The following is a 14,418-nucleotide window of genomic DNA, read 5'->3' as shown; positions in this document are numbered from 1 at the left end:
TAAGGGTGCAATATGTAGGCCTACTTTGGTTTAGAAAAAAGAAAAAAATCCAGACATCAACATATTGCCTGTTGCACCTCTAAGGCGTAACAGATGGAGGCAGTGATGCTATGACCTTCCCCAGACAGATCATATGTTCCCGGTCATCAGTGGCCTCTGGCTGCCTTTCACTGGAATCGGCCCCACATCTGGAGATGGGACCAATGGCTGCCTCATACTGCCAACAACTGGCCAATCAAACGTTATTTAGGCCACACTCAGCACTTTAGGAGAGAAACACAAAACATGTCAGGCAGACACTTGAAATGAGAGGTTCTCGTTGCTCCATCCACTGTGTGTGTTGGCGACTGTGCTTGTGTGTGTGTGTTTATGTGTGATAGGGAGGGAGAACAGAGGCTCACACTGGGGTACAGAGTCTCTGCTTGTCTTTTTTCAAGGTGAAGACTGCAAAAGTCCTTACAGGCAAGTCTACCAAGTCGGCAGCCATTTTGGCAATGTCTCCGGTGCAGCTATTTTGGGTAAAAAAGATCAGGCACCTATCTAAAAGAATGGGGAGGGGGGGGGGGGGGGGGGGGGGCAAAGTTTAGCAATAACGCTAAAAACTATTATTCAAATGTTTAGCTCACTTATGCACCAAATTTCACTGCACAGCTATTGCTATAGTAACTGGAATAGCTATTGCTTTAGGAACAGAAACAAACAGTTATGCGTTTTCAGACTACCTTTAGGCCCTTTCGCACTGTTGGGACTTTTTGCAGTTCCTAGAACATACAGTTCCTAGAACCCCTTTCGTCAATCATTCAGGCAGCATGGAACTGGGGATTAAAGAGTTCCTCTGACTATTAACTAACTACTAACTATTTAAGCTCCAACTTTGGGGTAGGGTCTTTTCCCTGTGCAAAGAAACCATGACTGATGTGCATGCCAAGGCAGCAAACGCGCCATTTTTAAAAAATCTCTGTAAAAATAATTCAGCTTCTGTTTAAATTTGCTTAACATAAAAATTGCATGAGAAGGCTACAGAGACTGCCTGCTGCCATGCAGCAAATGCCTTCTGGACAGATGAGAAGAAATGTCATTACTTTATGTTCATGCAATAATTGGGCTACTAATGTGTGTTCTCAGAGTCATCTCAGAGTTCCTACTATGTGCAGATGCAAACAGAAACAGAAACTGGCTCTCTTAAAAAGAGCAGCACTTCCTGATGTGCCATTTTTTTAGGATACAAACTCCACCATTCATTTTTACCTCAGTGATTTGTCTCTTCTGTTATAATATCTCTAAAGCTGGCCGCCCAGACACAAAAGGGTTTATGTATCATGTCAGATGGAGGGCTGGAGAGGTGAGTGTGTGTGTGTGTGTGTGTGTGTGTGTGTGTGTGTGTGTGGAGGGTGGGGGATTTAGAACACATGGCTATCTAGGCCACACATCTGACATACATTTGCTTATGCGAGGGAAACAGCAGGGTTGTAAAAATGGGCACGGAGTCTCGCCTTTTGGTGAGAGACAATGTTGTCTAAAATAGTCAGCCAGCACAGGCCAGTACTACACACACACACACACAGACACACATAAACAAACAAAGTCCCGAACCCCAAACATGAGCAAAATCAAAAGGCGGTGCAGATGTGCAGAGAGCGAGAAATGAGAGACCCGGCAAGGGTGAGCCACGAAATACGAGGCCAGATCACAGAGGCAGGAGCAGCAGCCACATCCTCCTCCTCCTCCTCCTCCTCCTCCTCCAGAACAGAATCCTGGGTGACATACGCCTCATTGTTCTCCCTCACACTGGACTGGGCACGTGAAGCTGGACACACAATGCCACACTAAAGATAGAGCGCTGATTATCCCCGAGTCAAGTCCCACAACGGTACGGCCTGGTGCCGCTCCTCATCACGCCCACAGACACGCTGCTCTGGGTGGGACGACAAGCATCAGATCTCTGGACATTTCACAATATTAACAAAAACAATCTCCATCTCTTCTCAGCCTCTGACCGATTCTTTTCAATTGTGTGACTTCAAAAAGAAGAGGTTACTGCCATGGCATTACCTGAGACTGCACAGTCTTAGGGGCCTGTCTCTGCTTGTAATCCTAACAGATGGGGCCAATAGATAGGACTGTTATTATCCTACAGCAGCACACAGTGAAGCATTTGCACAACATGCCATTCTGAGAACACCATATGTATACACTGACAAGAGAGGGAAAGGTTCATACAGGAGTGAACTCTCTACACAGAGGTGCAAAGGAAGGACATGCGTCCAGATGGGGCCAAATAAAATCCAAGGCCAAAAGGCATTTCAGGATTGTCAATGCCGATGATATTAGCAAGCTATTGCTGGAGGCCTTGGGACAGCTGCCTGTCACACAGTACAGGAGGAACAGGCTGCAGTTTAAGTAGGGAATGTCTGTCACTTATTTGACAAGAGATTGGAAGTTACAGCGACTAGCCTTAGCCTATATATTTCTCTATATTTATCTGTAAAACAATACAGAGGAGCTCCCAGATTCTTAGTCATCCATACGGTCATCAGGCAGCTCCTAGGACATCTGAGCTTACCAGTGGCCACCAATACAATACTCTCTGATGTCTTGCTAATGAGTTACTCAGTGGAAACCTGCAAGTGGGGCAGGCAGCCTGTGGGAATCTGGGATGGACTTCCATGGAAACCTCCCCCGATTCCCAACTCTTAAAACAATGACATCAGTCCGAGTTCACAGGTGCCTTATCCCTGAGTGACTATCCTCGTATTATCTTCCTGGTCTGTTAGCAAACAACGCTAACATATGGCTAAATGTAACCAGAAATAAATGATCTTCACCAACTTTAGAGTCTACACCTGACATGTCACCAAATCGTAAGCTGTGTTTTCCAAGGGCAAATATGAAGAGTTTGCAAGACTGCTTTTCAAATGATCAGCAAATGAGCTTAAAAGTCTTCCAGGCTAAATCTTTTCTGTCTCGTATTTTCTTTATCTTCTTTGTTGTGCTGTCAAGTCTTTCATGGCATTCTCTTAAAGAGCTGCCAGCTTCAGTGAGCGTCTGGGAAGCCACGGTAGGTTTGAAAGTGCCTGTTTTTCAGAGGAGGCACCCCAGAAAGGGAGGGAAGGGGGGGGTATTGTACACCCTCTTTTCCTCCTGCCCTCCCTTCCTCTCGCTGCCACACACACACACAAAAAAAAAACACGCCCCGGAGAGTCTGAAGTGATGTAATCGCAAAAACACTCTTGTTCTGTAATGGTTTTTGGGACTCCCCACTCTAACACACTCTTTTGCTCTCTCTCTCTTTCTCTCTCTCTCACACACACACACACACACACACACACACACACACACACAAGGAGAGAAAAAGAATCCCGTAGGGAAATGCCAAGACAGCTAAGCATTGTGAAGATACACAGAGAAAATGTAAAAACACTGGGACAGGATGTGGAGGTCCTGTCATTTCGCTTGGGCTACTTCACTGACTCATCCTGACACAAGTCACAACCCGTCACACAAATACACAACCCTCTCACGACCCACCATACAATTTGGTTGAAGCTTGGAACCTGCCCTGGCCCAACTCAACAAGCAATCATTAGGCCTGGCCACTGCTCAAGCACTGACTTGCTCTCTATGTGCAGAAAAGCACTATGTGGAGTACCCCAGAGGCCTTAGCTGCAAATCTGGTTCATTACATGAGAAGCCTATTTTAAGACTGTACAATAAACAATTACACACTAGTAGAGGAAGACATTGCTTTGACCATTGTGAGCTTGTCCTTATCCTTTCTATTCCGGTCAATTCACCAGATGATTGTAGAACAAAAGGAAAACAGATGACATACAAATAGCCTATTGCATTCAGAATTAACATAATAGATAGATAGATAGATAGATAGATAGATACTGGTTAGCGCTTCGGACTTGTAACTGGAGGGTTGCCGGTTCGAACCCCGACTGGTAGGCCACGGCTGAAGTGCCCTTGAGCAAGGCACCTAACCCCTCACTGCTCCCCGAGCGCCGCTGTTGTTGCAGGCAGCTCACGGTGTGCAGTGTGTTTCACTAATTCACGGATTGGGATAAATGCAGAGATTTCCAAATTTCCCTCACGGGATCAAAAGAGTATATCTACTTATACTTATACTTTATTGATCCCCAGGGGAAATTCAAGGTCTCAGTAGCATACAGACATCACACACACATTCACTAACAGCAGAAAAAAGTAATTAAAAGTATATAATATAAAAAACACAACTAAGCAATAAGGACAGTAGAAGATAAAGAATATACTAAAATACAAATTATACTAAATAACACTTAATCTAAATCAATTCTAAAAACAGTATCCACATAGTGGGTGATTAATCAAGAGGCACTTGCAATGACGGTGAGGTAGGGACTGAGCCTGTGATTCTCTGTGCATAATAAGGTAAGGTAAGGTGCTCTGTGTGAGTGAGTGTCATGGTGATGGTGCAAAAGAGTAAGTCCAACAGTGCAACAGCGCAAGAATAAAGTCTAAAGACCGGCATAAAATAAATAATTCATTTTACTGTCCAATTAATTTAGCAAACAACACAAAATGTCTCCATTTTCATGTCATAAGGACTGCCATTCATCTCTACAACAGTCTTGTTTCAAATGCAGTCATAACGTCTGTGTCGTTCCTAAAATAACCCTGACGAAATTTTACTCATCACAAATAATGTGCATTTGAATGTGTTAGCCCTGGTTTTGGCAGATGGATCACTCTGTTGGAGTTCTCTGCCCAGAACCAGAAAGAAAAAAAAAATGATCCTCCACCAAAACCATCACTACTGACAAAAAAGGCAACTAGAAAGAAAGATTAAACAACAGCCTTTCTTTCGATTAAATGGGAATTAATTTTCTTTATGACGTGATTTCATGAACAAAATGAGGGGAGTCTGGTCTTTATTGATAATGTGTCTATTAAGATAATTGCCTAATAACACACCGTTTTTCACAACAATAAAAGCTCTCGCCTGTTCGACAAATCAGTCCAAATACCTCTACCACGGATGCAAAGAGACCACAGAAGCCATTTTAAAGTCACTGACGCAGCCCAATAAAACATAAACGGCAAGAGAAAGCTCCTGAAACTGTAAACAAACCCCCGTCACCGCGGTGACGAGCTAATCGGCCATTTTTTTCCATACCTGCTGCTCTCCCGGTGCTCTGCCAGCATCTCTGTTCGCAGGGGAGGGGAGGATGCTCCCGATGGTTAAACACAAAGCAGAGAAAATTGACAACTAAAAAACAAAAACTAAAAAAAAAAAAAATTAATTCACCCCTGATTTGATCGATCAATTGCTCCAGGCTAAATTACTCGAAGCAGTGCTCTGAGACCGACTGAGAGAAACAGACGGAATGATGATGAGCAAGAGGAGAGAGGGAGGGAGAGAGAGAGAAAGAGAGAGAGAGAGACGAAGGAAGATAAAGAGAGAGAGAGAGAGCGCACACCAGGGACAGTAAAGGAGGATGAGGTAAAGAGGTAGGGAGGGAGTGTGCGCGAGCGCAGAAGGCAAACGGAGCAATGGACAGAGAGCCACAGAGAGCCAGTCCCCTTCCCTAGCAGTGCCAGGAGACTCGGTGTGCCAACGTGCGGTGCGGCCTGCAGGGACTGGCACAGCTGATCCCCCCCCCCCCCCTGTCACTGACTCCCGACATGCGGGTGGGCCCTGTCACACCAGAGCGTACCATCTGGGCACAATAACAGGGGGGGGGAACGGGTGGGAGGCGAGCAGGAGCAGCAAACAGAAAACCTTCATTAAATATTCAGCCTGCTGCTGCAGTTTGCGGACACCTCCCACAATTTTTTGGGGACGGATTCTTTTTTTTAGCTATGATGTGGATTTTCAAAATGGCAACTTGACAGAAAAGGAAAACACACACAGACACATCCAATATACTCAAAACACCTTGAGATGTGTACACCGAGAAAGTAGTACATGCCAGTCCACACGGGTTCTCCCATTAACTGGGGACATCACCAAAAGTCATCACAACAAATTGACCTATTTCCAAACAGTGGTATAACCACACACAATCTTTTCCTTGTCTCTAGAGACAATGGACCTGTTTCTTGCAGAATTCAGTGAAAATGTACAATTTCAGTACACTTTATTTGGATAACTCTCTACTCATTAAGTCACACCTGGTGACCATATCAACCCACTCATTAGGGCGCTGTCATGGCAGTACCAATAGATTGAAGAGAGACACCCTATTACCTCCCCCATTCAGACAAAGGGTAGAATATCCTACATTAATGGCATGGTAATGGCAGTGGCATAGTCCTACCATCTCATCATTATTCTAGAGGACCCAGCAACCAACCCAATCTGATTTAATCTGTACAGGAAGAAAACTCAGCCTCCATCCCAGCCTAAATTTATCCCACGTAAATTGAACATAAACAGGTCAACATGTAAGGGCTATTTTGTTGTTATTGCTGTTGCTGTTGCTGTTACTGTTGTTGCTGTTGTTGTTGATATTCTTGTGGCAGTAATAGTAGGCTACTAGCAGTGGTAGTTGTTGTTACTGTTATTCTTAGTACAGGTAGTAGTAGTAGTAGTAGTAGTAGTAGTAGTAGTAGTAGTAGTATTGATGAAGGCCTCACTAACATCAGCCCTGAGAGCACTCTCCTCCTCCTCCTCCTCCTCCTCCTCCTCCTCCATCATGCGTCCCATCCCAACCAATTTGTGCAATTAAGTCAGAGCCAGCGCTTCCTGGCTGTGACGTCTGGGCCAGGCAGAGGAGGAGGCAGCCCGAGCAAATCAGCTTGATGATTCCTCTTCATTAATGGACTGTAAGGAATCAGGCTTCTCTGGGGGACTGTGACATCTAGCCAAGCTTACCGTTAATGCACCGGTTTTCAGGGACTAGGCTAATATTAAGAGAAACATCAACAGGTAAAGCATCTGGACTTATATAAAAAAAAAAAATACTGAATAGGTTCTCCACAGGGGTAAACAGAATATTTTACGGTGTGACGATAACAAGCTAACTACGAAATTACTCTGGCAGTGGCAGTGTTGTGAAACAAATTAGTTTATATGGGCCTATATTTCTTCAACAAATGTTTGGCCGTGAAAAACCCATGCAGTCTGTTTCACGCGCAGCAGGGACGATGATGCTGCAGGGGCTTATCACATGAAACAAGAACTTCCTTCTTCCATCTCAGGGTGCCACCTTTGAAGACAGGGTCAAGACAGCTCAGAGCACAGTATCCTTCCTCAGATGCAAAAAGCTCTGTTTTCACATGTCCACCACAGACAGGCTACAAGTATTTTGGACAAAATAGTGGACAGCATCACTCAAACAGATCAAAAATCTGAAAAACAGCACAGCTGTGGTATACAATACAATATACTACTGTACCATACCAACTACTAAGGCAACATGATAGTATAAATAGCCCAAAGCACAGACTGAGCACAGAACTGAGAACTGCAATAACAAAAGTATTGAAAAATACAATGCCTGCTTTATGGTTTATTATAATAAAACTACAGACATCAACAGATGCTGCTGACTGCCATAACTGCAGACATAAAACAAACTGGGAATAGCAAACTACTTCAGAATCAAAGTGGTTAGACAAATGTGACACATCTAAATTCTTCTAGATAGCACTATAATGAGGAGTCAACGACCATAGTACTAACTTGGAAAAAAGATTACTTTTGTCCTATATTTAGCAAATAGTAAATCATGACATCTGACACTTCCAGCAGATGATGCTGACTGTATAACCAAGAAGTTCAAATCGTGCAGTCTCCGGATACTAAACATCTGCATTACACTGAAGATCACACTTCCAGCAGATGATGCTGACTGTATAACCAAGAAGTTCAAATTGTGCCGTCTCCGGATACTAAACATCTGCATTACACTGAAGATCACACACATTCTGTGCATTCTTCACATTGACGGGGAAGGTTTCATTCCATATGTTGTGTGGGTGGTGGTACAGCTGATTAGAATGGTGAGCTTCCAGAAAGACGGCAGAAGACAAATATGGCCAAAACCGAGGGCAAATAAGTGCACGCGGTTTTTCAGAGCCTGCGGTATTGTCAATCAGTAACATTCTACGGGCATGCTCTTATTTTCGCAAATCTATAATCGAACTACCTCTGCCTTCTGGATCAGAGCCATATAAAGGTAGCCTACCTTTATGTGTCTCTCTCTGTTCTGGATCTCCCATCTACATTCTGTCATGGAACGCAAGCACACAACTAACCGAAGTTGACTAATTTCCCTTACCCAGTAATCTCACCGATTCATGTCAGAGCGACTGAGGAGACCTACACTCATTGACTGCACTGATACAACACACTCTGTTTATTGTTAAAATGTTGCGAACACTTGCACTGCGTAATATGTGTCCGCGTAAGAGACATTCTGGGAAATTACAAAGTCATCCATCACATAAGCTAGCTTGCCAGCCACTCTGACTCTAGCCGCAATACAGCATCTGATAGGGTAATCATTTCACGCCAATTTGTTTATCAATGACTTGCATACTCCGTTATACAAAACCCCCTCTCCAACCTGGCAGCTAGTTAGTGAAGGTGAAGCTATTTGTTCCTGTGGCCTCATTTCTAATGTCAACCATCCGCAAGAAAAACAAATGTTCACTGACTACAACATACAAAGGCAATCCTCTGTGTTTAGATAACGCAAACCATTTTTTTCACAACTAGCCTAATATTATTCTAGTGTTTAAGTAGTATCAGTTAACAAGAAGTAACACCAGTCACCAAACCTGTCCAGTGGGCTGCTTGGATGGATCCGTCGAGCAGGCTAACCTTAACGTACCTTGTTTTTATGAGCGGCAGGCCCTTTGAAGGGAACTAACGTTGGTTTAGATAATAAACAAAACCGGTGACCAGATATTCTGATACTTAACATATGAAACAATCGACTGACAACCACTGGGGAGGTATCCAGAAGGGTCCCATTTGTGCATTAAATGTGAAATGCCGGGAGGGACGTATTTATGTCTCAAACATTGTAGGCTAAAAATCGAATAAACGTTAACGTTACATTATGGATAGAGCCGACAGCAACCGTGAAATAAGTAGCTGTCACATAGTAACGTCACTTCAGTTACAAACACAATTGTTGGATGCAATGTGATTGTTTTTACCCTCTATGTCTCAAAAATAGTATTTTCCTTTGGAAACGGAAACTGGCACTGACTAGAAGCTAGCGTTAGGTGGTGTCCAGTAAAGCAGAGCAAGCTAACTCTTCATGCAGCAGTCAAATGGAAGCATATCTGGGGTTCTGAGCTAGCTTGCTGCCTGGCTAACCTACTAGCGTAGCCAGCTAACGCTGTTTCCAGTGGTCGGATATCATTTTGTGACTTACCAGTAAACCTGTGTTTTGGTCGATAAATTCCCAATCCAGGAGCACCAGGATTATTTACAGAGTGTCAACGGCACGCTTCGACTCCTTTTTCCATCCATAATTGACACATGATGCCACAATCTTAATAAGTGGTCAATGTTCCTGTTCCTTCAGATAGTGGCCATCTTTAATCCTCAACATCCCAACAACACAATCTCGTCCCAGGTCCAGCAATACTCCTTCTCGGCATTATGGGTAGTTTATACACAGCGCAGCGCTCAAAATAATGCTTAGAAAATGCTGCCATCTGCTGTATGAATGTTCTACTACGTAGGTTGAACAGCTGCACACCACGACACAGCCTTGACCTCCTAGACTGAGAAATTAATCTGTCCCCATAAGGCCATACAACTCTTCAATGCTTCAATAAAAGGGAAGAGGAGATAGACTTCTCTGCATAGTCTGTCTGCCTTATCACCTTCTTCATGTTTGTGTACTGACTGTCCACTGGCCTACTGTTTTACTGCTACACTGTTTACAGGATAGGTCAGGTCAGTCGCGTCACAGCTCCTCTGCCTCAGGACAGTAGCAAAAGAAACCGGCAAGACCACGAGACACGCAGTTAACGGCGTGAATCGCCATAAAAGTACATGTGAAAAGACAATAACAAAAGTACCTAAAACATGGATTACCTGCGTTGTGTTGAACCTGCGCGATTCAGCCCTGCACACGCCCGGACTCGAACCCGCGAACAGCAGCACCTCGGATCGGGAGGCGAGCGCGCTAACAATTGAGCCAAGGCCAAAGAATCCAATAGCCCAGGCTACTGGCTCACATGCCAGTAGCACTCTTGAGGCGACGGGGAGTGAGGTTTACCAACGTTCCACAAGCACAGCTAAGCTAGCTGGCATCCGTTACACTTGCATACAAGCGCCTCATGCTTATTCATCCTTAAGCACATTCTGTGGATATTTGATTTAGTATTTTTTATCTTCTACTGTCTTTATTGTTCAGTGTTTTATATATACATATATTACTTTTTATGCTGTAAGTGAATGTTGTGTGTGACGTCTGTATGTTACTGAGACCTTGAATTAACCCCTGGGTATCAATAAAGTATCTATCTATCTCTACTTCTCTGACCACCACAACCTGCCATGTAGGCTGCCCTACTGTATAGTGTTAGGCTTTTCATTGTTCAAAGAGTAATCAAAATATTAAACATATCTTGATCTGAAGATAAGAGACTTAAGTCAGCTGTTAATTGTTTACAAATAAGATCATGCAATTTGACTTATTCTTACGTCCATTATAGATATATAGTATATATTCTCCTCACCATTTTGTATACATTTGCTTAATTCACTATTGTCAGCACATCACAATCCAGATATGAACTTTTACTACGCACACTTCTCATTTTTTTTTAGTCCGCTATTAGACACATAACTAAGGACTATGATTGGACTACTGTTTGCACCTTCACCCTGTCACTACAAGCGTCTTATGCTTGATCACCCTCAAGCACATTGGTCTTTCTTAATTTAACTTATATAGTGTATTTAGTATTTAGTTTTGTTAGTTTTCTTATCTGTCTTATCTTCTACTGTCTTTATTGTACAGTGGAGTTTAGTTATATGTTTATACTTATACTTATGTTTACCATTTCTGCTGTAAGTGCATGTTGTGTGTTATTTCTGTATGCTACTGAGACCCTTGAATTTCCCCTTGAGGATCAATAAAGCATCTATCTATCTAGTCACTAAAAGAAGTTCCTTTCTGAAGTAGCCTACCTCTGTGCCAGGAGATCACTAATGTGGCAATAATGCTCATCCATAAATCCTAATTGTAGGCTACATAAGATGATTGCTCCAAATTCCATTGCAGATGTGTTTTCAGTACTGTACAGTTGGTGAAATAAGCACCAGTTTTGTTCCCACCAGGGAGGACTGACAACAAATTCAGGTTTTTGCCAAACAACATGAGACTTCCACATTCGCATTACTGTAATGACAGAACTACCCGATTGATTGTCTGCTTCCAAGAGCTTACCGGCTAGTTTCCACTTTGGTTCTACAGCATAACATCACCACAGCTATCTTATTCAGTGAGAGATACGAGTCTTTCTGCAAATGATGTTTTAATAGTATCTGTTTACAGGTAAACATGTTAACAGGGAATACTTTTGTGTAAAACTGCAAAAGGAATGACTGTAAAGAAATGACAATGATGTTTAATGCTGCACTGAGTAGAAAGGCAAGTTGTTAAGAAAAATGTCAGAAAAAAGACACATATTCAGAATTTGGTTAATTTGTAGGAAGAGAATGATTCAGTGATTCAACATGCTTCCATGAATTTACTGTACTCCTGTTTGATACAGCCATAGACAGTGTGATAAAAATGTCTGTCTGGTGCCATCAGATCCGTAACCATCTCTGTGTGGTCCAGTTTAGGCATCAGGTAGAGAGACACTTTTACAGAGAGGGAAGTCAGGACCTCAGAGAACCTCATCGATGACTCCACCGGAACTATGATGTCATCGGTTCCATGAAGCAAGCCAAAGGGAGGGACTCTGCACAATGAACAAAATCAATTACAGAAACGTTTAAATCAATTGTTATTTATGTCTCTAACACTCTACACACAGTCATATTATTTCATGTTTCAAGTACATGTACAAGTATTTATAATCTATGGTAATTACTGTGTAAGTAACTAGCAAATAAATAAATACATTGGGCAGCTCTTTATTTTTCACTACCTTTTTATCTTTTCTCCATCAAGTTTTTGAATTGCATGAGTAGGTGAGTAATAAGGAAAGTTCTGTACTCCATTCATGGCTTTATGCATGGTTGAGACATACTCCACAGCACGCATCTTTTCATGCTGATAATGGTCCAAGATGTTGTAAACTCCACTTAACCCTGGAAAGAAAAATACACATCCAAGATAGAGATAGAGAGAGCTTTATAATTGTCAACAGAAGTGGAGGAAGTACACAATTCCTTCACTTAAAGGAGAATTCCGGTGTGATATTGACCTAAAGTGTGTTGAAACATGATACCGAGTGGAATTATTTTTGGAATCTGATCCCTTATCATACCTGTTCGTTCGTACTCGTCGCTCGACTTATCGTGACTAAATTCAAAATGGCGGCGAACGGTAAAATTCCTTAAGGTACTGTCTGTATAAATCATCTTGTAAATAAACTACCAGTGCTTTTTCAAAGTTCCCCATGTCTCGTTTTTAAATGTCAAGGCCCTCGGAAGTCTACCAATGAAGTATGGAGCTACTTTGAGCCTCGTAAATGGTGTAAAAGAGTGATTTATTTGCATGGCTAGGCCGATGCCCGAGGCACCCCAACGAAACACTGTTGGTAGCATTGGCTAACTAGCGCCAGATTTCTGAGTGCAGGGGACAAGCCGAGGTGAGCTATGAGACATACGTTCACACTTGGTATCATGTTTCAACACAATTTAGGTAAAAATCACACCGGAATTATCCTTTAAGTGAAAGTACTGATACAACTTGTCAAATATTGCTCCAATACAAGTGAAAGTTGTGAAGTGAAAATTTTGTTCAATTGTGAAAACATACCATACATAACGTATTGAATGACAAAAATAATAATCTGTGTGCATGATTATCATGCTATGTGATGTTTCAAACACAGCTTTGGGGGTGTATAATGGCTTAAGCAAGTAGTATGCTCCTCTGTGCACATTTGCACACGTCAAAGATGTGCACCATTGACGCACAGTCCCAATTTATGGGAAGCACACGAAACTTCCCACATGCGCGTTGATGACATAATTCTCGTCTCGTCACACTTCGCGTGTGTGGGACACAGACGCGGGAGCATGTCACGGCTTTTAGAATGTAGTGCAGCAACATATTTGGGGACATTGTGCACTATGGCTCCAGGCATCCCAAAGTGCTTGGAGGAGAATGCACTATAGTACTGCACTTGTCAGACAAGTGGGGATTGGGTGCCATTTTACCATGTACTGAAGCTTAACATTTGTGTTGTGTTGTGGCCAAGTTCAGTCAGTATCACGTGTTTTCTGGCAGGTTTGGAACTTGGTCTTTTGTCAACTTTGGATTTAACAGTTGGCTACTTGATGACATTGACTAACTCAAACAATTCTCCACGTTCATCAGCTAGCTATCTGGCAAATAAGCCAATCTAAGCAGCAGTTGGAATGGTTCTTCGAGAACTGGTTCAAGTTGTGTTAAATGTTCATGTGGGTGGGAGCAAACAGACACAGTTTGCTTCTTTTATTGGTGAAAAGGGTCGTCTCGTGGGGACTCATGGGCTTTTTTGTATTTCAAGATCAGGAAAGACCATTCATCACAAAGCTTTAAGATAACACAGGAAAGAAGCAAGGAGGAAATACATTAACTGCACATTTTCCCATATCTCTGAGACCAGTTGGGGCAGTTTTCATGTCTCTGTTGCTGAGTTTCGGGCATCAAGAATCGCCAAGTATCTTCTAGGGACTGTTTTGAGTATTGTATGCATTAAGTTTAAAGGTAGGCTTATTTTTTTACATAACTCACCTCAAATGCATTAAAACAAAAGTAATGAGCGACTTTTGAAAATGTAAGGAGTAGAAAGTACAAATATGTCTAAAAATGTAGGGAAGTAAAGTAAAAAAGTTGTTAGAAAAATAAAATAAATACTCCAGATAAATAAATATTAAAGATACCTGAAAATGTTACTAGTACAGTACTTAAAGGTACTGTATGCAGGTTTGGTATTTTTGGCAAGTGTAGAGCTCCCTCTAGAGTTGCAATGTATTTATACGTTATTCTGCTATTGTAAATAGCAAACTTATCCCCCTGCACACAATGTATGCTTTTGTTGTGGAGGTGAAGGATTAACAACAGACAAAAACTATCTCCAAAGAGCTATATCTACCAACACAGTAATGTTTCACGATTCTCCCGATATTTGTCGTGGCACCGCTCGTAGAAGTTGCATGGTTGGTTTTCTCGGTAGGGACTCGCTTCGTCTATGCGGTATAGCTATGCTAGGTGAACGATTCGCCTATTACAAGTT

General features: G+C 42.4%; 2 protein-coding genes across 8 annotated transcripts in view; both read right to left on the bottom strand.

Annotated features, from left to right (window-relative positions):
* The window catches only part of wdfy3 (WD repeat and FYVE domain containing 3), a 103,813-nt gene extending 93,743 nt beyond the window's left edge, over positions 1 to 10,070 (bottom strand). The window contains exon 1 of one of the 6 annotated variants that reach the window (XM_042099944.1): positions 10,049 to 10,070. Coding sequence is in view for 1 of the 6 variants with exons in the window: in XM_042099938.1 (XP_041955872.1) it covers positions 5,162 to 5,190 (29 nt within the window). In the remaining 5 variants the exon portion in view is untranslated. Of the gene's footprint in view, positions 1 to 5,161; positions 5,423 to 8,177; positions 8,292 to 9,156; positions 9,211 to 9,377; positions 9,664 to 10,048 lie in introns of those variants that run through there. The other 5 variants (XM_042099940.1, XM_042099945.1, XM_042099942.1 and 2 more) reach the window with 5 other exon arrangements.
* Positions 10,071 to 11,479: 1,409 nt separating this feature from the next.
* si:dkey-193c22.1 (uncharacterized protein LOC567837 homolog) overlaps positions 11,480 to 14,418 on the bottom strand; it is a 6,266-nt gene continuing 3,327 nt past the window's right edge. For both annotated transcript variants that reach the window (XM_042100993.1, XM_042100992.1), the window contains exons 8-9: positions 12,118 to 12,280; positions 11,480 to 11,928 (exon numbers count right to left, since the gene is read on the bottom strand). In XM_042100993.1, the coding sequence (XP_041956927.1) occupies positions 11,694 to 11,928; positions 12,118 to 12,280 (398 nt within the window). In that variant the 3' untranslated portion in view covers positions 11,480 to 11,693. The remainder of the gene's footprint in view (positions 11,929 to 12,117; positions 12,281 to 14,418) is intronic.

The sequence above is a fragment of the Alosa sapidissima genome, chromosome 8 (genome assembly GCF_018492685.1).
Source record: "Alosa sapidissima isolate fAloSap1 chromosome 8, fAloSap1.pri, whole genome shotgun sequence".
In the NCBI taxonomy this organism is placed as follows: Eukaryota; Metazoa; Chordata; class Actinopteri; order Clupeiformes; family Clupeidae; genus Alosa; species Alosa sapidissima.
This window is presented reverse-complemented; position numbering and strand designations above follow the sequence as displayed.